Genomic DNA, 23,027 nt, shown 5'->3' with positions numbered 1-23,027 from the left:
CCTATCCTGATATGGAAGGTTTCTAAGTCCCTGAATCATTTTTGTCATTCTTCGCTGCACCGACTCTAGTGAATTTATATCCATTCTATAATAGGGGCACCAGAACTGAACCGCATAATCGAGGTGCGGCCTGACTAGCGCAAGATATAGTTGCAATAAGACCTCTGCACTCTTGTTACTTACACTTCTAGATATAAAACCCTATACTCTGTTTGCCTTATTTCGAACATTAACGCACTGTTAATTGATTCCTTTCACCCACTTAAAAACTTCTATCATATCTTCCCGCACTCTTCGTCTTTCTAGGGAATGCAAGTTTAGTTTCTTCCATGCCAGGATAGGTTAAAGAAACTAAACTTGCATTCCCTAGAAAGACGAAGAGTGCGGGAAGATATGATAGAAGTATTTAAGTGGGTGAAAGGAATCAATAAAGGGGATATAGATAAAGTTCTTATAATATCCGAGCAGGATAGGACTCGAGCAACGGATTTAAGTTGGATAAATTTAGGTTTAGGAGGGAGATAAGAAGGAACTGGTTCACAAATAGGGTGGTGGACGAGTGGAACAAGCTTAGCAACTTTGTAGTAAGTGCTGGAACGCTGGAAAGTTTCAAAAGGAGGCTGGATAGATTCATGGATGATAGAGAGTGGTAGTAACTCTCGACAGGAGCTGCCATGCACAGGCCAACCGGCCTATTGCAGACTCCTTATTTTCTTATGTTCTTATGTTCTTATGTTCTTATCAGTAATTCTCAGGCACGTAGGCTGCATTCGTATTCCCCTGCGAAGTTTTATACACTGGGTTCTGTGGTTGGGGGTAATTTGTCATCATCAGCGGCTGAGGATAAGTCATTCCTGCTTGTTGGGGGTAACTCATTGCTAATGGCTGAGGGTAATTCATTAATACTTGTTGAGGGTAACTCATTACTACTGGTTGAGGGTAACTTGTTTCTCCTTGTGGTATTTGATCCATTGCTACCTGTTCCTGCGGCTGCGCCTGAGCGTCGGCCCTGTTCTGCTGCGTTTTGGCACTCTGGATGCTCGCCGTCTGTGGCCTATGCTCTTCTTCCTTTGACTCCTTGGCCCTCTTCTCCTTCAATAATTTCTTGTTCACTCCAGGACCTGGAAGGTCACATCACTATAAGTAAATATATAGTTTAATTGTTCCTTTGTCAACAAAGACTAATGAATAACAAAAAAGTTCCATTCTTGGGGTACACTGTGTCCCCATATTTTAGTCGTACACTTCCGCACGTCCGCCATCTACAGGTATGTACTTGACCATGAGAACCAACGAGATTAGAGTGGCGGTGTACAGCATTTCAACTAACAAATGTAATTTTGTAGCCACCTGGAATAAAAATACTTAATTTAGTGCAGTTTTTAATAATAGTGTAGAGCATGAATCCCTTCATACAATTTAAAAGCCGTTCAGCTTATATAAGTTAGTTCCAAAGTCATAAAACGGAGTAACGGCCTGAAAGTAAAAATTTAATTTCGCGACGTATATATATATATATATATATATATATATATATATATATATATATATATATATATATATATATATATATATATATATATATATATATATATATATTATAAGAAGAAAACACGAAGTTCCCAAGCGCTTTCGTGTAATTCACATCTTCAGGGGTGAGTACAGACTAAGGAGAAGTACAAAACAAGGTGTATATATACAGAGGAGGGTGAGATCAGGTCCAAAGGATTGTAAATTTGAATTCAATGGAGAATATTATGCTAAAAAATTTGGTATGGCAATGGGTATTCCACTCTCACCTGTATTAAGCAACCTATATATGGAGTTCTTTGAAAAGAAACTGTTAAGTAATATTTTACCACCTTCAGCAGTCTGGTTTAGATATGTAGATGATGTATTATGTCTCTGGCCAAGTAATGAGGACCTAAAAGCTTTCCTGCCACAACCTAATAACTTAGCCCCCTCGATCAAATTCACTGTGGAATTAGAGCAAGGGATTTTTCCAGGTATATAGGACAAAGGTCAAGGACAAAGTTGGGCCTTTAAAGTCAGGGAGGGGAGAATTGATAAATGGCAGTGAAGAAATAAGCAAAGCATTGAACAGCTAGTTCTTATCAGTTTTCACAGAAGAAATTTGCGATGAAATTCCGGAGGTGGAACTGATATTTAAGGGAAAGGAAGAAGAGAAATTAAAGAATATCACTATCAGAAAAGAGGATGTTCTTAAGAAGATAAATAAACTAAAGAAAACAAAATCCCCAGGGCGGGATGAAATTTTCCCTCGAGTTTTGAAAGAGTGTAGGGAACAGATTAGCGGACCCCTCGTAAACTTATTTACAAAATCATTAGACACTGGAGTTGTGCCAGAGTTGTGGAAACAGGCAAATGTAGTACCCATATTCATAAAGGGAGACAGAGCATCAGCGTCAAATTACCGGCCGATCAGTTTGACGTCAGTAGTGGGGAAATTTCTTGAATCAATTATAGCAGATAGCATCCTATCGCATCTAGAGAAAAGCAAATTAATCTACGACTCTCAACATGGGTTTACAAAGGGAAAATCTTGTCTAACAAATCTGCTAACGTTTTTTAGGAAAGTCTTCGAGGTAGTAGATAATGACGAAAATTACGATGTTATTTACTTAGACTTTAGCAAAGCATTTGACAGAGTACCGCATCAGAGGCTTCTGAGAAAAATTAAGGCTCATGGTATCGAGGGGAAAGTTTTAAATTGGATAAAATCATGGCTCACCGATAGAACGCAGAGGGTCAGCGTAGATGGTGTTAAATCTGAGTGGGGCCGTGTAACCAGTGGGGTTCCCCAGGGGTCAGTACTAGGCCCACTCTTGTTCATAATCTACATAAACGATCTAGATACTGGGATCAGCAGTGACATAAGCAAGTTTGCGGATGACACCAAAATAGGGCGGCAAATTAATTCAGGGCAGGATGCAAATGCATTACAGGAGGATCTAAATAAACTGCAGGGGTGGTCTGAAAAATGGCAAATGAAATTCAACACCAGCAAGTGCAGCGTACTTAATATTGGAAGAACAAATACTTATAATGTATACAGCCTTAACAACATCAACCTCGAGAAGTCGACTTGTGAAAGAGACCGAGGGGTACTTGTAAGCCCGGACCTACGGCCTACAAAAACAGTGCGCTAATGTTCGAAATAAGGCAAACAGAGTATTGGGTTTTATATCTAGAAGTGTAAGTAACAAGAGTGCAGAGGTCTTATTGCAACTATATCTTGCGCTAGTCAGGCCGCTCCTCGATTATGCGGTTCAGTTCTGGGGCCCTTATAATAGAATGGATATAAATTCACTAGAGTCGGTGCAGAGTAGAATGACAAAAATGATTCCGGGACTTAGAAACCTTCCATATCAGGATAGGTTAAAGAAACTTAACTTGCATTCCCTAGAAAGACGAAGAGTGCGGGGAGATATGATAGAAGTATTTAAGTGGGTGAAAGGAATCAATAAAGGGGATATAGATAAAGTTCTTATAATATCCGAGCAGGATAGGACTCGGAGCAACGGATTCAAGTTGGATAAGTTTAGGTTTAGGAGGGAGATAGGAAGAAACTGGTTCACAAATAGGGTAGTGGACGAGTGGAACAAGCTTAGCAACTTTGTAGTAAGTGCGGGAACTCTGGAAAGTTTCAAAAGGAGGCTAGATAGATTCATGGATGATAGAGAGTGGTAGTAACTCTCGACAGGAGCTGCCATGCACAGGCCAACCGGCCTATTGCAGACTCCTTATTTTCTTATGTTCTAATTGCCATTCCTAGACTGTCTGATACACAGAATAGGTAACACCTTTTAGTTCAGTATTTATAGAAAACCTACTAATGTGTGTTCATACATTCATTATTATTTTGCCCACCATAATAGAGTCAAACAGTCAGTATTTTCAACAATGTTTTTACGTGCTTTGATAATTTGCAGTCCGGAATTCATTGATGAGGAATATAAATATATTTATAATATTGGCTCAAACCTTAAATACCCTAGATCTTTCATAGACAAATGCCTGAACATTACTAAGAAATCTTTTTATAGAACTGATCCCAAGCCCACCCATGACCATAAGAATCTCTTAGTATTACCATTTCACAAAAATTTCTCTCAAATTCCTTTACAACTAAAAACCTGGAACGTCAATGTGGCATTTAAAAACACATGCACTGTAAAACAAATGTTAATCAAGAACTCCCCCAACAACACAATTGGTTGCATTTATAAAGTTCCTTGCAAGGAATGTATTATGTTTTACTTAGGCCAGACAGGTAAAGATCTTGTAACTAGACTTAAACAACATAAATATAGTGTTAGGACAGGCCAGGAATCCAATGCTCTGTTTGTTCATCTGAGAGATAATAAGCATTGCAATGACTGGGATAATGCCTCCTCAATATTACCTTGTAATTCAGTTGACAGTAGGAACAGTATAGAATCTAGTCTCATTAAACATACCGAAGCAGTCAACATGAATTTGAGTAATGGCAGGTACAAACTGGACAATTTTGTAATAAAGAAGATTTGTAACCAAGTGAGAAGGTTGGGTCACCTTACCCTCTGACCTGACTACCGACCGTTGCTGTGCTTTTTAAAGATTAGTAGGGTCATTACCTAATACCTGACCATTGTGGACCTGATCTCACCCTCCTCTGTATATATACACCTTGTTTTGTAGTTCTCCTTAGTCTGTACTCATCCCTGAAGATGTGAATTACACGAAAGCGCTTGGGAACTTCGTGTTTTCTTCTTTCCTTGTGGTTATCAGCATATACCTAGATCACGCGCACCTACAGTGTGTGTTGGTGTGTGGATTAGTGGATGTCATCATTATGACCTGACCTCCTGTTTTTAAGGTCACCCTGTATATTTAAGCCTCTCTCTGTCCATGTAATCCAGTTGCCTCTGAAGATGTCTTGAATAAAGACGAAAGCTAAGGTACTCCGTTGTTTCCATTTTCCCGTGTGATTTCATCAAGATTTATCTTATCCACGTTTTCATTGTGGATTTACATGATATATATATATATATATATATATATATATATATATATATATATATATATATATATATATATATATATATATATATATATATATATATATGTATATATATATATTATTTTTTTTACGGGGAATACCCCCCCCGCCACAGGTTATCATCCCACAACGGGGCCTAGGAGGCCGAAATATAAAAGTAAAAAGAAATTAAAAATAGAAAAGAAAAAGAAGATGCCGGAAAACCGTCTTTTTGAAGTGAGACAGATTGTATGAGTGTGGAAACACAGAAGAAAGCAGAGCATTCCACAGTTTGGCTGTGTGAGGAAAGAAGGATGTACAAAACGGATTATTCTAGTGTGGGCACCGCGGGCAAGACGAGTCTTACGATCCCAGGGCCTTACCGGCAGTACACAGGATGTCAAATCCACCCTGTTAAAGTACCTGTAAAAATGAGAGTGAAGCAACATTGCGGCGAAGAGAAACGGAAGAAGATTATCAACTGAAGGAGAAGAGTCAATAAGACAAAATGCCTTTGATTCCACCCTATCTAACACTTGGATAGAAGAAGAGCCACCCCAGACATGAGAGCAGTACTCCAAGTTAGGACCAATGACTCCCTTATAAACTTAAAACAACTTTACTACATTCAGGCTTCACTAGTCTTTCCTTGCACCTGATCAGTTAGTACAAAAATAAATATTGTCACTAAAATAGTCACTACCTTCCCTAGGCAAGCAATAATTTACTTGCGATGTCTAGCCTCTGCCTTGTGTTTCATGTAAGTTATGAATTTAAATAGCCGCTTACATGTTACAGGTATTTGGCACGTCCAGTTCTACGATCGTGTATACGGTTTTCTTGTCACGTCATGTTTTTACAGTTTTAAGAGAGGGCAAACCTTCAGGGCGTTTGTATCACAGGAGGTAAGGTTAGGGCTAATTATATGCGTCAGATTGGATTTAGTTAACCAAAGATTAAGTTGTTTAGTTGAAACCAGGTAACAGCATACATGCCCACGATCCTAATTCTCAAGTAAAGTACATACATTAAATGAGGAGATTTTTCATATTCTCTTTGTAAAGAATGAGGGAGGGAGTTTAGTGAAAGATTTTTGGCTGAAAATCATTAGTTAAAACATCCTACACCCCATTGTTAGTTTCGGACGGGCGACTGGTGTGCTGAATGTTGTTGTTATATTGTTTAATGCACTTTAACAACTAGTAATCTAGGTTAGTTCATACACTAGACATCAACAAATATTTTTTTTTAATAATTGGTGGTGTATGCGTGTGTTCATGCCTGTGTATATGTGTTTGTATACGATTGTATAAATTTATTTTTATGGCTATGACTGCCTGTAAATTTATCAGAAAATTTTTGCATATGTACTGTAAGTGGGCATATTTTTCTTTTCAGTTTTGGTGTGTATGCATCAATATTCATGTAATTCTTATGTGATTACTCTTTCTGAGAGCAACAATTGGTGCCGATATGTAATAAAATGTGTGCATGTGTGGGGGGGGGGGGAATTTTATCCAAAGGGTGGTGTAATGCGTCTTATGTGGTAGCATCCTGTTAGTGTTAAGGTGCAGGCATTGCTTGCTTGTTTCCTCTTGCTTGCAGCTACTGTCGTTGCGTATCCCTCATAGTGAACAGGGAAGTAGCCTTGTGTAAGTCTTCCCCTGCCAGTACACAGCCTCTTCACCATCAAGACTCCAACTGTCTCCTCGTGGCAACACACGGTAACTGGGTGTCTCTCTACCCCAGGCTAGACCAGCAGGGGATCTCGGAACAGCAGTGAGTCCCAGATGTATGGTGCATAGACCCACCGGCATGTGGACACGCCCTGGCGGCTATCAACCACTACCCCGCTGCCTTGCAGATTAACCTTGGTAGGTATAAGGCACCGGGAGTAAACCCCGAACGAAAAATCTACTGTGGAGCCCCGCATCAAGCATACATTCTGGTGGAATAGGCATGGGAACTATAAGACTACACCGGCGGATGTAGGCAATGCGAGATGGACAGGCTCCTAAGGTGAAACCCAACAAATTGGGCTATCGGCAGTCCATTACAACTCTCCCTCTCCCCAGTTGTTGCAGCTACCTGTACTGCTGAATCAGGAAAAGGCAAGGCCAAGATGTGTGGTTTCAGCCTGCGCTCCTGCCTCACAACATAAATCATCCAGCTCATATTTTCCATCATCATCAAAACCCCTAAACCCCAAAAGTCTCATGGTGACAGACAAGTGACGACGGAGGCAGACAGATATGAATACCGGGAATAACTAGTCACAACTCTTCACATGGGCGGCATATATAAAATGGTCGTTTATGCACTGGGATATAGGCAGCAATGCAATTCGGTCCTGCTTGTGTGACTGAGCAGCCATTTCCAGGAGCCACTTTGCTCACCCCACATAGGGAGGGGATTAGAAAAGGTACCCTAAATAGCCTGCCAAGAAAAAACCTGAATGGGCAACCTCACCCAGTTAGGTCATACTATTATAGTCGAAAACATAATCACAGATCAAAGCAAATACAAATTATACAATCTCTTTTGGTCGCTGTATGGTACTGTATGTTAAGACCCTTCTGGTTACTGGCACAAATGAGTGTCCTGAAAGAAAACTGCTCTTGTGGCAAAAGAGCTGTGTAGGTACAATATCGACAGAGCAGCCCCGGCTCCTAGACGAGGGTCGACTCACAGAACAGGGATCGGCTGTACCTTCTTCTGGAAGGGCGGAGAGAAACAACATTCATGGAGTTGGCTTTGCCATTCATCAATCCATCCTACACAGGCTAACTGAAATGCCTGTTGGGATCACCGAGCGTCTCATGACACTCTGAGTCCCACTGAATTAATCACATAATGCCTTCGTCATCAATACATATGCCCCAACACTGGATGCACAGGATGACATCAAGGAGGCCTTTTACGCCGTCCTTGACAGAGTGCTAACCTCTAACCCCAGCGAAGATAAAGTTTTGTTCCCAGGTGATTTCATTGCCAGAGTTGGCAGAGTGGTGACTTTTGGCAGGGAACCATATGGGGAAACAGAGTGGGCAAGTGTAATACCAACGGCCTACTCCTACTCACTATCACCAACACCTTGTTTCCTTGTTTAGGCAGGCCGACAAGTTCAAAGGTTCTTGGCAACACCCTGGATCTAAATATTGGTATCTCATTGACTACATCATTGCCAGAGAAAGAGATCGCCGAGATGTCCTCATCACCCGAACCATGCATGGCTCAGGCCACTGTGAGACAGAGCCAAACAATCCTTTCATGTCTCCCCAAATGGCGGAGGCAACAAGCCTCCAGAAGAGCTTTTAACACCAAGTGACTAGAGGCTCAAGCAATAGCACATGCTTTCAGAGAGCACACAATATGCTCGAATTTTTCAATTCCACTAAAACATTTTATAGCTCAACCACTCATCCGACGGTAACTCGCTAATTAAAGACGAAGAAGGCATCTGTCAGTGCTAGAACGAGTGCTTCCATTCCCTGCTTAACCAAAACACTGAAGTGGTTATCCTGACTATGCAGCAGGTCCCTCAGCACCCAAAGCTGACCCACCTTGAATATCCCCCATCCGGTGATGAAGTAGCTACACTGCCATCAAACAGATGAAAATAACAATGACACAGGGCCTGATGGAATCCCAGTCGAGGTGTATAAAGCAGGAGGACCCCTGCTTACCAGCCGTCTTCTCTTTCTCCTGGAGAATGCATGGGGGAAGAGGGATATCATCCAAGATCTAAATCACGACTCCATCGTCAATATTTATAAGAATAAAGGTGACTGGTCATACTGTGGCAACTACCGCTAGATCTTACTGCTGCCATAGCTGGCAAGATTATCGCCAGAATCTTTCAAAACAACCACTGACATGATTTTTGCTGCCCGCCAGATACAGAAAATGTGCAAAGAACAACGTCATGACTTGTACACGTCTTTCATCGGCCTTACCAAGGCCAAGGACTTGATCAACAGGGAAGCCCTTTGGCGGACCCTCAGTCGTTTTGGTTGCCCACCAAAATTCATCACCTTTGTGAGGCAACTCCATGATGGCATGAACAGCAGTGTCCTGCACAAAGGCACCCAGTCTAAGTTCTTTCCCATCCAAACCGGGTTAAAACAAGGAGGTGTACTGACACTAACTCTCTTTTCCATTTTCTAGGCTTCCTTTCTTACTAGTGTTCAATGCCAATTTAGCTGGTGGGGTGGACATCCATTACCGGACAAAGGAACTTTTCAACATAAGATGACTCCAGGCAGGAACAAAGGTGTCGGCCACTTCCATCGCTGAACTTCAGAATGCAAACGACCTCATCCTCGTCGCTCACACTGAAGGCGACCTACAGGAGATTCTGAACACTTCGACCTTCAGGTGGATGTACATAAGACTCAGATTCTGCCAGCCTGCCTTTGGCTCAGCCACACCTCCACCAACTATCCAGGTTAACGGTATTACCCTCTCTAATGTTACCCACTTTTAATATCTTGGCTCCCACCTGTCCACCACCGCAGACATCGATGAAGAGATTCAAAATCGGATCAGATGTGCATCTCAAGCCTTTGGCAGACTCCATACTCATGTCTTCAGCTGTAGGGAGCTGAAATTATGGAAAAAGATACATGTATATCGATCAGTGGTGCTCCCCACCCTGCTGTATGGCAGCGAGACATGGGGCACTTGAAAACTTTCACCAAAATAATCTACGGTCCATCCCTTGAGCTTGCCCGGAGGATAAGAGAACAAATGCCAATATTCTTGCTAACACCAACTGTAGGAGCATCGAGGGTGCCACTATCCATGAACAACTACATTGGACAACAGTAGACTGCCCAGGCAGCTAATTTACAGTCACCTACAGAATGGTAAACATAAGGCTGGTGGGCAACGGAAAAGTATAAGGATAGTCTAAAAACAATCCTGAAAAAGTGCCAAATCGACCCACTCACCTCGGAGACGATCATTTCATACCATACCACTTTGAGGAGCACTACACGAGAAGGTGTCAAAACTTTCGGGTTAGCCCGAAAGCATACCGAGGCAGACAAGACGCCAATGCTGGAAAAATGCTGCCACTATCCCTCCCATACTACATGTACCCTTTCGCACGTGCTACATCTGTGAATGGCTCTGCCAGTCCCGTATCGGACACTCGGGTCACCTCAGTGCTCACCAACAAAGGTGACATCTTTAATAACTCATATCATTGTATCATAGCTGGGTGATTGTCATACCCAATTCTGAGTGATAGCAAAGTAGTAGTAGAAGTAGTAGTAGTAGTGGAAAAAAACACCGAAGACACTGGGAGGGGCAGGCCCTTCAGGACTGGATGCAGACGGTTGGAGAGTCATCCTCAGCATTAACAAGTTTAGTGACACAGAAAGTGATCTCTGTAATGCCACCGCCGCCCTTGCAAGAAAGCTAGCAACCACGTGCAGCAATCACCTCCATGCTCTGACGGCTTGCCACCTCATTCCTCTGGGTAAAAATCAAGGATGTAGGCCTATAGGAGTGGGGAAAGTGCTGAGACAGATCATTGGAAAACGCATAATGGAGGTGGTAAATGATGATGTCAGGGCAGCTGCAGGAAACCTGCAAGTATGTGCCAGCCACCAGGCTGTGGGTAAAGCTGCCATTCACGCCATGAGAAAGATATTTGAGCAACGTGATTGTGAGGCAGTACTCCTGGTTGAAGCTTCCAACGCATTCTACATAATCAACCGCAAAGCTACACTGCGCAACATCATGATCAAGTGTCCAAGCCTTGCAATGTACGTTGAAAACACCTATAGGAACCCATCAGACCTCTATATAACAAGCTTCAAGGCCCCAAGAGGAGATACATCATACAGCCAACTGAGGGAACAATGCAGGGGGACCCTGTCACCATGGCAACGTATGCACTAGTCCTATCCGTGCTCCAACACGCAATAAAATTTGAAACAACCGAGGTCAAGCAAGTGGCTCATGCTGATGATTTTACAGGAGCAAGAAAAATGGAGTACATCAAAAAGTGGTGGGACCTGATAACATCACGTGGTCCAAAAATAGGGTACCCCTCAAATGCCAGCAAGTCCTTCGTCATTGTGAAGCCAGAACACAATAAACGGGCAATGGAGGTGTTCGGCGGAAGTGATTTCAAAATCACTAAGGACGGTCAAAGACACCTAGGTGCTGTAATTGGCATGAATGACTTCAAGACTGAGTACACAATGGGACCCATCCTCTACCCTCTGGAAGAAGCCATTAACGTCATTTTTATTCCAAAATCAATGAAACACTCACTTAACTCCAGAAGAAAGGTCACTCCTTGCACTACCACCGAGACTGGGAGGAATGGGAATGACCAAACCAGAGGAGCTTGCTGCCACCAAACATCAGAACTCAGTCAAGCTCTCGCCAGTCCTCACTGAGCACATAATAGCTCAGAGTGCAACAAGTGAGGTGGATACCAACGAATTAAAAAAAATTCGATGATCCATCATGACAAATCGACAGCACATCCAAAGTGATAAATTGCAGCAACTGATGCTGCAATTGCCAAAGAACTTGAAAAAAAAATAGCTATAATGCAGGAGGTGGGTGCATTGAACTGGCTAATAACATTACCGATAAGGGCAAAAGGTTTCAGCCTTAATAAACAAGAATTCACAGAACCCATTACTCTAAGGCAGGGGTGGCGAGCCTATGGCACGCGTGCCCAAGGTGGCACGCGAAAATTTTGGGGGGCACGCTGCATGCACTGCCGCCCCAAGATTTTTTTGACCCTACCCATTATATATATATATATATATATATATATATATATATATATATATATATATATATATATATATATATATATATATATATATATATATATATATATATAAATAATGATTTTCATTACTCCCAATTATTGCTGAGAATGAATTTTTACAAACCGGGAGCAGTGAAAAGTGTTCACAGGAGATGTCTCACGCCGGTTTTGCACCAACTGGGCAGTTGCGAGAACGCTTTACTTCGGATGACACGTTTTGAAATACCTGCCGATCCACTGGTAGCCTTTCATTGTATTGTACACCAGGAAGCTTTGTGTGCAAAATCTGGCCTTAAAGAACTTGAAGAAGTGATGAAAATTTTAACCAAGGTAGTCAATTTTATTTCTGCGCGTGCTTTGAAAAAAAGACAATTTCAGAATTTACTGAGCGAGGTTAATTCGGTGTAAACAGGACTACTTATGTACCATAATGTTCATTAGCTTAGTCGAGGTTCTGTCCTTAAACGATTTGTTGAGTGTTTTGATGAAATTCGTCTGTTTTTGAAGAATCAAAAATTTCTTGTCAAGAATTATTTGGCGTTGTGTGGATTTGTAGCTTGATGTTTTTTTTACAGATTTCTCCTCACATTTATTTGACTTGAACACCAAATTATAGGGATCTGGCAAAACACTTGATGTTATGTTTGATAACATAAAAGCCTTTGAAATCAAACTGAAAATTTGTAAACGTGATGTCGACAATGGCACTTTTAAATATTTCCCAAACCTAAAAAATCACATGACTGATCTTGAAATTCATAAGAAAACAGATATTCAGAGCCTTCAAATGCAATGTTCGAGCATCATTGATTCAACTACTGAACACTTTTCTTTAAGATTTACTAAGTTCAGGTCATTTGAAGAAACTGCACAATTCATAAACTGTGCAGACGTTGTAACATTAAACAAACTGAATTTGGAAATGTTGCAGTGAATTGAATTGGATAATTTTGAGATTCAATTGATTGATTTACAAAACACGCTCAATTTGGAGGAAAACATTTGTCGACTGAAGAGCTGAACTATAAAATATTGATAGAGATCGGTTAGTGACTGGATCAGCGCCGAAAATTGCAGTAAATGAGGTTCTGAAACTCTAGAATTCCATTCCTGAAACATTTGACTGTCTGAACAATTTAGCAATGGCAGCATTAACAGTATTTTCATCTACATATTCATGTGAGTCATTGTTTTCAGTGATGAACTTTGTCAAGTCTAATTATAGGAGTAGACTTACTGATGAAACTACTGTAGTGCTGCATGCATATCTCTCAAAACAACCAAATACAAGCCTCATATATAATATATGTCATCGTTGGTGCAGCAGCAAAAGTCTCACTGAGGGTAAAATATGCTTATGCTTATTTCCCTTTCCTTGATTTTTGTTTTGTTCAATAATATGAACCAAAGCTTATCATTTCACTGTCACATTTCATATATTGGTTATACTGTAAGGTACAGTACTATTTTTCAATTATCTTTTTAAAAACATTGATAATAGTAAAAAAATTAATACACGTAAATAAGCAACAGGACTCCTCATTTCTTCTAAAATGAAGGTCCATTGTTATTGTTACGTAATTCATTAATTTTACCTTTTGTGAATGACTAGTTATAAATAACATGTAATTCCTAAAGTTGTCCCATTTAAAAGAATTCAGAAGAGTTTCTGGTTACCTAAACAGACTTCTCTAAGAATGCTTTCAAGCATTTTGTTCCCTTTCTCTATAATTGTTTTGTAAAATACCAATATGATAATAATAATAATAATAATAATAATAATAATAATAATAATAATAATAATAATAATAATAATAATAATATAATAATAATAATAATAATAACAATAATAATAATAATAATAATAATAATAATAATAATAATAATAATAATAATAATAATAATAATAATAATAATAATAATAATAGTAATAATAATAATAATAATAATAATAATAATAAATAGTAATAATAATAATAATAATAATAATAATAATAATAATAATAATAATAATAATAATAATAATATTAATAATAATAATAATAATAATAATAATAATAATAATAATACTAATAATAATAATAATAGTAATAATAATAATAATAATAATAATAATAATAATGCTAATAATAATAATGATAATAATAATAATAATAATAATAATAATAATAATAATAATAATAATATAATAATAATAATAATAATAATAACAATAATAATAATAATAATAATAATAATAATAATAATAATAATAATAATAATAATAATAATAATAATAATAATAATAATAATAACAATAATAATAATAATAATAATAATAATAATAATAATATTCTGCTCATAATTCCCACGGGGACTCGAGAGAATTTTTCAGAATATTATTGCCAATTTGGGCACGCTCTCACAAAGGTTCGCCACCCCTGCTCTAAAGTATGGTAAGTTAGTAAAAGGTTTGCCGTCCCAATGCGTGTGTGGCTCATCCTATGACATTGACCACGCCATGGTGTGTAAGACAGGGGGCTTCGAATGCATGAGGCATGATGAAGTAAAGGATCTCACAACAAATTTACTGAAGGAAATCTGCCACGACGTTGCGGTGGAACCGACCCTCTTTCCACTGGACGGTGAAAACTTCCATCACAGGACTTCCAACACATCAACCGAAGTCTGTGTGGACGGTCAGCGCTCGAGGATTCTGAACGCAGGGACAGAGAGCCTTCTTTGATGTCAGGATATTCGACCCCATGGCCGCATGTCACTGTAACTTGTCCGTTGAGGCTGCACACAAGGGGAATGAGAACAACATGATTAGGACGTATGGGAAGCGAATTCATAATGTAGATCAGGGCAGCTTTATTCCTCTGGTGTTCACAACTTCTGGCTGGATGGGACCAAGTACAAGATGCTTCTACACAAGACTGGCGGAGATGTTGTCTGAGCAGAAGCAGCAGCCCAGAAGCCACGTTGCAGTCTCGTTGAGATGTCGACTGTTCTTCTCTCTGCTTAGGTCTGCATCGCTTTGCCTCAGGGGAACTAGATCGTCGGGCCCAAAGCCGAGAACAGTCGCAGATATTGACTATGAGGCAACAGTCACTGAATGTCGCATAGATCTGTGGCTCAACTAACTCAACACAGCTAGGGTAGGTAGTTTTGTAGTAGGATATTTAATTTTAATGCAACAAAATGGCGGCGAAGGTGTGGCTATGGGGGAGGCTGGAAGCTAAAAAAAAGAGTAGTAGTAGTAGTGCTATGGGAACCCATCAGATCTCTATATAACAAGCTTCAAGGCTCTAAGAGGAGATATCATCATACAGTCAATGGAGGGAACAATGCAAGGGGACACTGTTGCCATGGCAAAGTACGCACTAGGCCTGTCCGTGCTCCAACACACAATAAAATTTGAAACAACCGCGGTCAAGCAAGTGGGTTATGCTGACGACCTTACAGGAGTAGGAAAAGTGGAGAACATCAAAAAGTGGTGGGACCTGATAACATCACGTGGTCCACAAATAGGGTACCACCCAAATACCAGCAAGTCCTTCCTTAGTGTAAAGCCAGAACACTATGAACGGGCAATGGAGATGTTCGGCTGAAGTGAGGTCAAAATAACAAAGGAGGGCCAAAGAGACCTACTGTACTGTAGGTGCGGTAATCGGCACGAAGGACTTCAAGACCGAGTACGTGGTGGGAAAGGTACATGAGTGGGTGAAGGAAATCCAAGCTCTGTCTGATATTGCTAAAACAAAGCCACAATCGGCTTTTGCGGAATTCACCCATGGAGTCAAGCATCGTTGGAATTACCCGATGCGCACTATCCCTGATATCGGACCCCTCCTCCACCCTCTGGAAGAAGCCATCAGCGTCAATTTTATTCCAAAATCAGTGAAAAACCTTCACTTAACCCCAACAGAAAGGTCAACCTCTGTACTACCACCGAGACTGGAAGGAATGGGATTGACCAATCCAGAAGAGCTTGCTGCCGCCGAGCATCAGAACTCAGTCAAGCTCACGTCAGCCCTCACTGAGCACAAAGTAGCCCCGAATGCAACAAGCGAGATGGATACCAACAAATTAAACAAGATTCGACGGTCCATTATTACCGAACGACAGCACACCCAAAGTGATAAACTGCAGCAATTGGTGCTGCAAGTGCCAGAGAAATTGAAAAAAAAATAGATACAGGGCAGTAGGTGGGCGTCACGAACTGGCTAATAACGTTACCGATAAGATAAAAAGTATTCAGTCTTAATAAACAAGAATTCACAGATGCCATTGCTCTAAGGTACGGTAGGCCAGTTGAAGGTTTGTCCTCCCAATGCGTGTGTGGCTCATCTTATTACATTGACCACGCCATGGTGGGCAAGAAAGGGGGCTTCATATGCATGAGGCCTGACGAAGTAAGGGATCTCACAGCAAATTTATTGAAGGAAATCTGTCATGATGTCAGGGTAGAACCGACCCTCCTTCCATTGGACGTTGAGAATTTCCTTCACAGGACTTCAAACACATCCAACGAACCCCGTGTGGACGTCAGTGTCCTATGATTCTGGACGCGGGGACAGCGAGCCTTCTTTGACATAAGGATTTTCGATCCCATGGCCGCATGTCACCGTAACCTAGCTCTTGACGCTGCACACAGGAGGAACGAGAACGACAAGATCAGGGCAGCTTCACTCCTCCGGTGTTCGCCACCTCTGGTGGGATGGGACCAAGTGCAAAATGTTTCTTTGCCAGACTCGTGGAGATGATATCTGAACGGAAGCAGCAGCCCAGGAGCTACGTTACAGCCTGGTTGAGATGTCGACTGTCTTTCTCTCTGCTTAGGTCTGCATTGCTCTGTCTCAGGCGAACGAGAACTTCGGCCCTAAAGCCGACAACGGTAGCAGATATTGATTACGAGGCAACAGTCACTGAATGCCGCATAGATCTGCGGCTCAACTAACTCAACACAGCTAGGGTAGCTACTTATGTATTAGGATATTTTAAGGGAATAAAATGGCGGCGAAGGTGTGGCTATTGGGGGAGGCTAGGGGCCTTAGTAGTAGTAGTGTGTGTGTGTGTGTGTGTGTGTGTGTGTGTGTGTGTGTGTGTGTGTGTGTGTGTGTGTGTGTGTGTGTGTGTGTGTACGTGTGTGTGTGTGTGCGTGTAAATCATATTATTAATTTATTATTAATTACATCCTCTCTCTCTCTCTCTCTCTCTGTTCTTGCCCCTTTCCCCTGTTTCAATACCACTCCATACCCATCACTTACCACACAGAGAGAGAAAAATGGGCAAGAACACGAGGCCGTGGTATGCACCGAAGATCACCATGCCCAAGTACATCCTGAAGTAGAACACACGGAAGATCTGCGAATGCGCAAAACCCAGTACGATGATTCCCCCGAACTTGGTGAGGGTGATGCCGGACAACACCTGTGGAGAGAGAGCGTTGATGAGTGGCAGTGGACGGAGGGAAGTCAGGGAAGAGTCTGTGTGTGTGTGTGTGTGTGTGTGTGTGTGTGTGTGTGTGTGTGTGTGTGTGTGTGTGTGTGTGTATCGGGGGGAGGGGTCGAAGAATGAACTTGGAAGACTAGCAGAAGGAAAATACATTGTCTAAATCTAAAAGGAATAAAAAGGAAAACAGCTGAGAAAATGATGAAAGGGTCTGAGGCGACGCAAAGAGTATTAAGACGTTTCAGAGCCAGAAGAGAGGATGGGGAAGTAGCCAGAAACAGACACCCAAGACTATGACTGGAGAATATAATAAGTAGAAGACACGAGCCTGGGTAGGTGTAGAGAGGTGGAGGAGGGTAAGATACCCAAAAGTTATAACAAACCCTATATTTTATATATATATATATATATATATATATATATATATATATATATATATATATATATATATATATATATATATATATATATATATATATATATATATATATATATATATACAGGCCCACTCAGTTTCACCCTTAGAAATAGACTTAAGAAGCTTTTCAATGAATTCTATCCACAAATCTCTCTTAGACTAATCTTTAAAACCCAGAGTTCAATTAAAAATGTCTTTACAATTAAAGACACCATACCCACACACCTGCAATCCTCAGTTGTTTATCAATTTACGTGTGCTAGCTGTAGGGCAGCATATATAGGTAAAACTAAAAGACATTTGATAACTCGCATCCATGAACACTTGGGCCGTTCCGTTCGAACAGGCCAGTTAATCACACAACCACCACATTCAGCTATTCGTAACCATGCCCACCAACATGACCACCCGTTCTCGCCGTCCGATTTCTCAGTTCTCGGCAAGAGCGACTGTGAGACGGACCTCCTCATTATGGAAGCCTTGCACCAATGTAAAGAAAAGCCATCCATTTGTGATATGGCTTCCTGTGAATTGTTGTGTTTTTCGCACTAAGGCTCGTCTGAATTAAGGTAATACCCCCCCCCCCCTGTATATTTTATTTCACACTTTTTATTCCTGATTTTAGCTTTGTATGTAGGTCTCTCGTCATTTTAATTTTTATTGAAGGTAAATTTTTGTATAATGTTTTTATTGTATATCACCTACATTTTTAAAACTTTTTCAAAACTTTTGTTTTCTAGGCTCTGATGAAGGAAAATGATTATTTCCTAAAAGGTAACGATTAAAAGAAGCTCAACTCAGTCAAGATTTTTGTGTTTTCCCTGATTCTCCTCTTCATTATATATATATATATATATATATATATATATATATATATATATATATATATATATATATATATATATATATATATATATATATATATATATTCTTGAAATTAAATTAATGTATGAAATGTCTATTACAATACAGTAAATGACAAAAGAATTTTATAATATTGTTATGAATTAGAATCTCTTTTCTCTTACCCTTTGTCAAATTGCTTCCGAAGTGTGAATAAATTTGACTTATATGAGTTTAGTTACACTTTACAATACGTTGTTCTTTGTTTTATTAATATTATATCCATATTTCATAAGAAGTGAGGGAGTAGGTAGTAGGCAGCTATCAAACAAGGAGGTACTACCGCCTGGAAAGATATTGGAAGCATACTGTAATGTGTTGTCTAATGGTAGCCCTGACAAAAAGTGTGACCAAGTCCCAGGTTGCTGATCTGACTTCTGCCTCATTTACACACAATTGCAGGGTCTCAATTGTTTCTTTTACTATTGACAACACAACATATATATATTGTTTCTCACTTTTTATTTTTTTTAATTTCTTTGTGGTTCTTTATTATTATTATTATTATTATTATTATTATTATTATTATTATTATTATTATTATTATTATTATTATTATTATTATTATTATTATTATTATTATTATTATTATTATTATTATTATTATTATTATTATTATTATTATTATTACAATGTTGTCATTATTATTATCCTTATTATTTAATTTTTTATTTTCAATTTTGTATTTTGTATTGTAAATTTTATTTACTAAAAATTATTATTATTATTATTATTATTATTATTATCATTATTATTATTATTATTATTATTATTATTATTATTATTATTATTATTATTATTATTATTATTATTATTATTATTATTATTATTATTATTATTATTATTATTATTATTATTAATATTATTATTATTATTATTACATTTTCGCCCCCCAGGCCCCGATGTGGGTCAGTGACCTGTGCCCGGTTGGGCTAATCCCCGCAAAAAAAAAAAAAATAAATAAAAAAGTAAAAAAATAAAATAAAAAATAGCTAACCCACAAGACCCCAGGACGAATACAAACAGTGAACCATACACCAAAGTTATCTGCCAGGAGTAATGGAGTTTCTGTGAAATTTCTCTCACATATAATATAAAAGGTGAGAATAAGATACACAAAATATATGGGAAATATCAGACTGATTATAAACACAGAGAAAGAGAGAAGAGGAGCTGTGAGGAGCAGTATAGGTGGAGTGACCTCGGACGGTGATCTACACCACATGTCAACACAAGAGGACCCATTTATGATAAAGTCATTTTAGACTCAAGAACTATTAAGAATATCATTTAAACGTAACAATGGAATAAAGACTACTTCACTAAAGACACAAAACTACCCACTGGGTAGCGAAGCTGTCACTTGACACCCTGAGTCTTTACATGTCCTGAATTATTATGTTAAGTTTCATGTACAGTCAGCAAAAAAAATTCTGCATCCCTTGGTTTGATGGTGTAGTGGACGTCTCCCCTACAAACTGCGTAGCAGCCCACCACCTGCTATCACATTCCAACGTGCCGTTGCCTAGCAACGAAACTATTCACCGGCGACTTCTCTGGTTTTCCCAACATGACTCATAGCGGCTGCTGCTGGGTATATAAGCTCTGTCTCTCCATTGAGAATTCATTCTGACCATTCTTCTTGAACAAGCAACACCTCCTCCTCCGCAACTGCCTGGCTGCCTTCGATTCTCCTCGCCTGCCTGGCGGTCCTCCCTCCCGCCAGCGAGCATGGCGACCCACCAGCTGTCCTTCTCTGAGCTTCCTCACCAACCAACTCTCATTCTGCCCATTTTCCTGAACAAGCAACACCTCCTCCAGCAAGCTCCTAGCTGTTAACATTTATTCAACCAGGAGGCCAGCAACAGGCAACATCTTCTCTAACGAAGCTCCTGCACATCTACCTCCTTCAACACGCTACTCACCGAACGTCTTCTACTGAGCAGCTCCCCACCACACGGCATCTCCAGTACCAGACTGTCTTCATATAACTTATATATTATACAAGAAAACCACATTAGAGTTTCCTTCCATCCTGAGTGCTAGACAACATTAATATCTCGATACCCCTACAATGGCTTCTGCAACGATCACTGACTGAGGCCATGTTAATTTAGTAAGGTTGGTATTTCTGGTTGTGTGATGCATTGTACAACCAGTGTAATGAATTTTTTATATCATATAACTAGTTAATAGAGAAATAATTAACAGGAATTACCTGCGTAAATGAGTGTTGCTCAGAATTCTTGGTCCGGTGTGTCATATTGTATAACACCATAAAGGTGCAGAAAATTTCTTTGTTGACTGTGCAACACAAAATCTACTGTGACTGCATTCTACACTGTAAGTCTCCCAGTCACTATTCATTTGACAATTTAAGAGTTTAGTAAAAAAAACTTTCTTATTGTACTTTTGGGACTCGGGGGAAAATCAGAGTTGCTGATCGTTGAAATTCCTGAAAGAGAGAGAGAGAGAGAGAGAGAGAGAGAGAGAGAGAGAGAGAGAGAGAGAGAGAGATATTTCACATTCCCTTCTATTTGACATGAAAGTATGACTGTGGGCTTACCGAGGACCCCATAATAGCCAGAGCCTCTCGTGCTCTCTCTATCTTTGACGGCTTGAGGGAGGTGGCGAAGGCGTGCGTCACGTGGCTGCAGAACTCCACCGAGATCCCCACCGCCTGAGGGGGGGTGGAAAATGTTACATCTAGTGGATGGTTCTGTACACACTGCACCACATACAGTACACATAGCTACATATGTTTGTGTATCCAGAGAATTAAGCTGGCCTTAGTAATAATAACATAACCTAACCTAATAATGGTCCCTATGAGTGAGATCACCAGTCACTATCCCACTCACCACCAGTCACCATCCCACTCACAAACAATCATCATCCCACTCACCACAACTCACCATCCCACTCACCACAAAACATCTCAACCGCCACCAGTCACCATCCAATTCAACCACCAGTCACCATCTCATTCAACCACCAGTCACCATCCCATTCAACTACCAGTCACCATCCCATTCAACCACCAGTCACCATCCCATTCAACCACCAGTCACCATCCCATTCAACCACCAGTCACCATCCCATTCAACTACCAGTCACCATCCCATTCAACCACCAGTCACCATCCCATTCAACCACTAGTCATCATCCCACTTCCCACCAATCACAAACCTACTCGTCACCATCCCATTCAACTCCCACTCACCATCCCACCCACCACTATTCACCATCCCGGTACAACACTTTATCTCTGGTGACAAGATAGCTGATATACTAAGGCTGTATCCACACTTCGCATCTAGTAATTAATCCAAATTCTATGTAGGCAGCTATCAAAAAGGGAGCTACTACAGCCTGGGAAGATATTAGAAGCATAATGTGTTGTCTAATAATGGACCCTGCTGCCATATGGCATCACAAAAATTGTGACCAAGTGCCAGGTTGCTGATCTGCCTTCCTGCCTCATTTACACACAATTGCAGGGTCTCGATTGTTTCACTTACTGTTGACAGCACAACATACATATATCGTTTCTCACTATTGATTTTTTGAGGGTATTTATTCATTGTCCTTTATTATATTATATTATATTTTAATTTAATATAATTTATAGGTTTTTAATTATTATTATTATTATTATTATTATTATTATTATTATTATTATTATTATTATATTTTCGCCCATAGGCCCTGATGTGGGTCATTGCCCTGTGCCCTGGTGGGCTAATCCCATAAAAATAAAGTACTTGAAATACTCTGTAACATTCATTGCCATAATATCAAAATCACTGGGCCTGATAAACACCCTTTGTGGCCTATACTCTGTAAACCTTTTTGCGCTACCGCTCACAGGATGAGTATGGGGTGCACAATAAACTAACTACTGTCCGCAGCAAAAAATTCCACTCACCACCAGTCACCATCCCACTCACCACCAGTCACCATCTCACTCACCAGCAATCACCATCCCATTCACCACCAGTCATCATCCCACTCATCACCACTCACTATCAATCACAATCCCACTCACCCCCCAATCACCATCATATTCAACCACCAGTTACCATCTCACTCACCACCAGTCACCATCCCACTCACTATCACTCATCATCCCACTCACCACCAGTCACCGTCCCACTCACCACCAGTCACTGTCCCACTCACCACCAGTCACCATCCCACTCACCACCAGTCATCATCCCATTCATCACCAGTCACTATATTCCTCTCACCACCAGTCATCATCCCACTCACCACCACTCACCATCCCATTCACTACCAGCAAACTGTACTCCAAGATTTATCAATAAATTTGTCAACCGTAAACACTCACCATCACCAGGTTGACCAAGGAAATAGCATTAAGGGAGATGTTCCACCAATACATCATGCCCATCATGTCGACGATG

General features: G+C 40.1%; 1 protein-coding gene across 1 annotated transcript in view; it reads right to left on the bottom strand.

Moving 5' to 3' along the window:
- Positions 1-677: 677 nt before the first annotated feature.
- Positions 678-23,027, bottom strand: part of LOC121876181 (NPC intracellular cholesterol transporter 1-like) — a 157,824-nt gene continuing 135,474 nt past the window's right edge. The window contains exons 22-25 of the mRNA XM_042381142.1: positions 22,952-23,027; positions 21,167-21,280; positions 17,096-17,258; positions 678-1,121 (exon numbers count right to left, since the gene is read on the bottom strand). The exon at positions 22,952-23,027 is cut by the window's right edge and continues 153 nt beyond it. Coding sequence (XP_042237076.1) covers positions 742-1,121; positions 17,096-17,258; positions 21,167-21,280; positions 22,952-23,027 — 733 coding nt within the window. The 3' untranslated portion in view covers positions 678-741. The remainder of the gene's footprint in view (positions 1,122-17,095; positions 17,259-21,166; positions 21,281-22,951) is intronic.

Source organism: Homarus americanus, unplaced genomic scaffold, assembly GCF_018991925.1.
Source record: "Homarus americanus isolate GMGI-L3 unplaced genomic scaffold, GMGI_Hamer_2.0 scaffold34921, whole genome shotgun sequence".
Lineage (NCBI taxonomy): Eukaryota > Metazoa > Arthropoda > Malacostraca > Decapoda > Nephropidae > Homarus > Homarus americanus.
The sequence above is the reverse complement of the archived record's forward strand: the minus strand, read 5'-3'. Positions and strand labels throughout refer to the sequence as shown.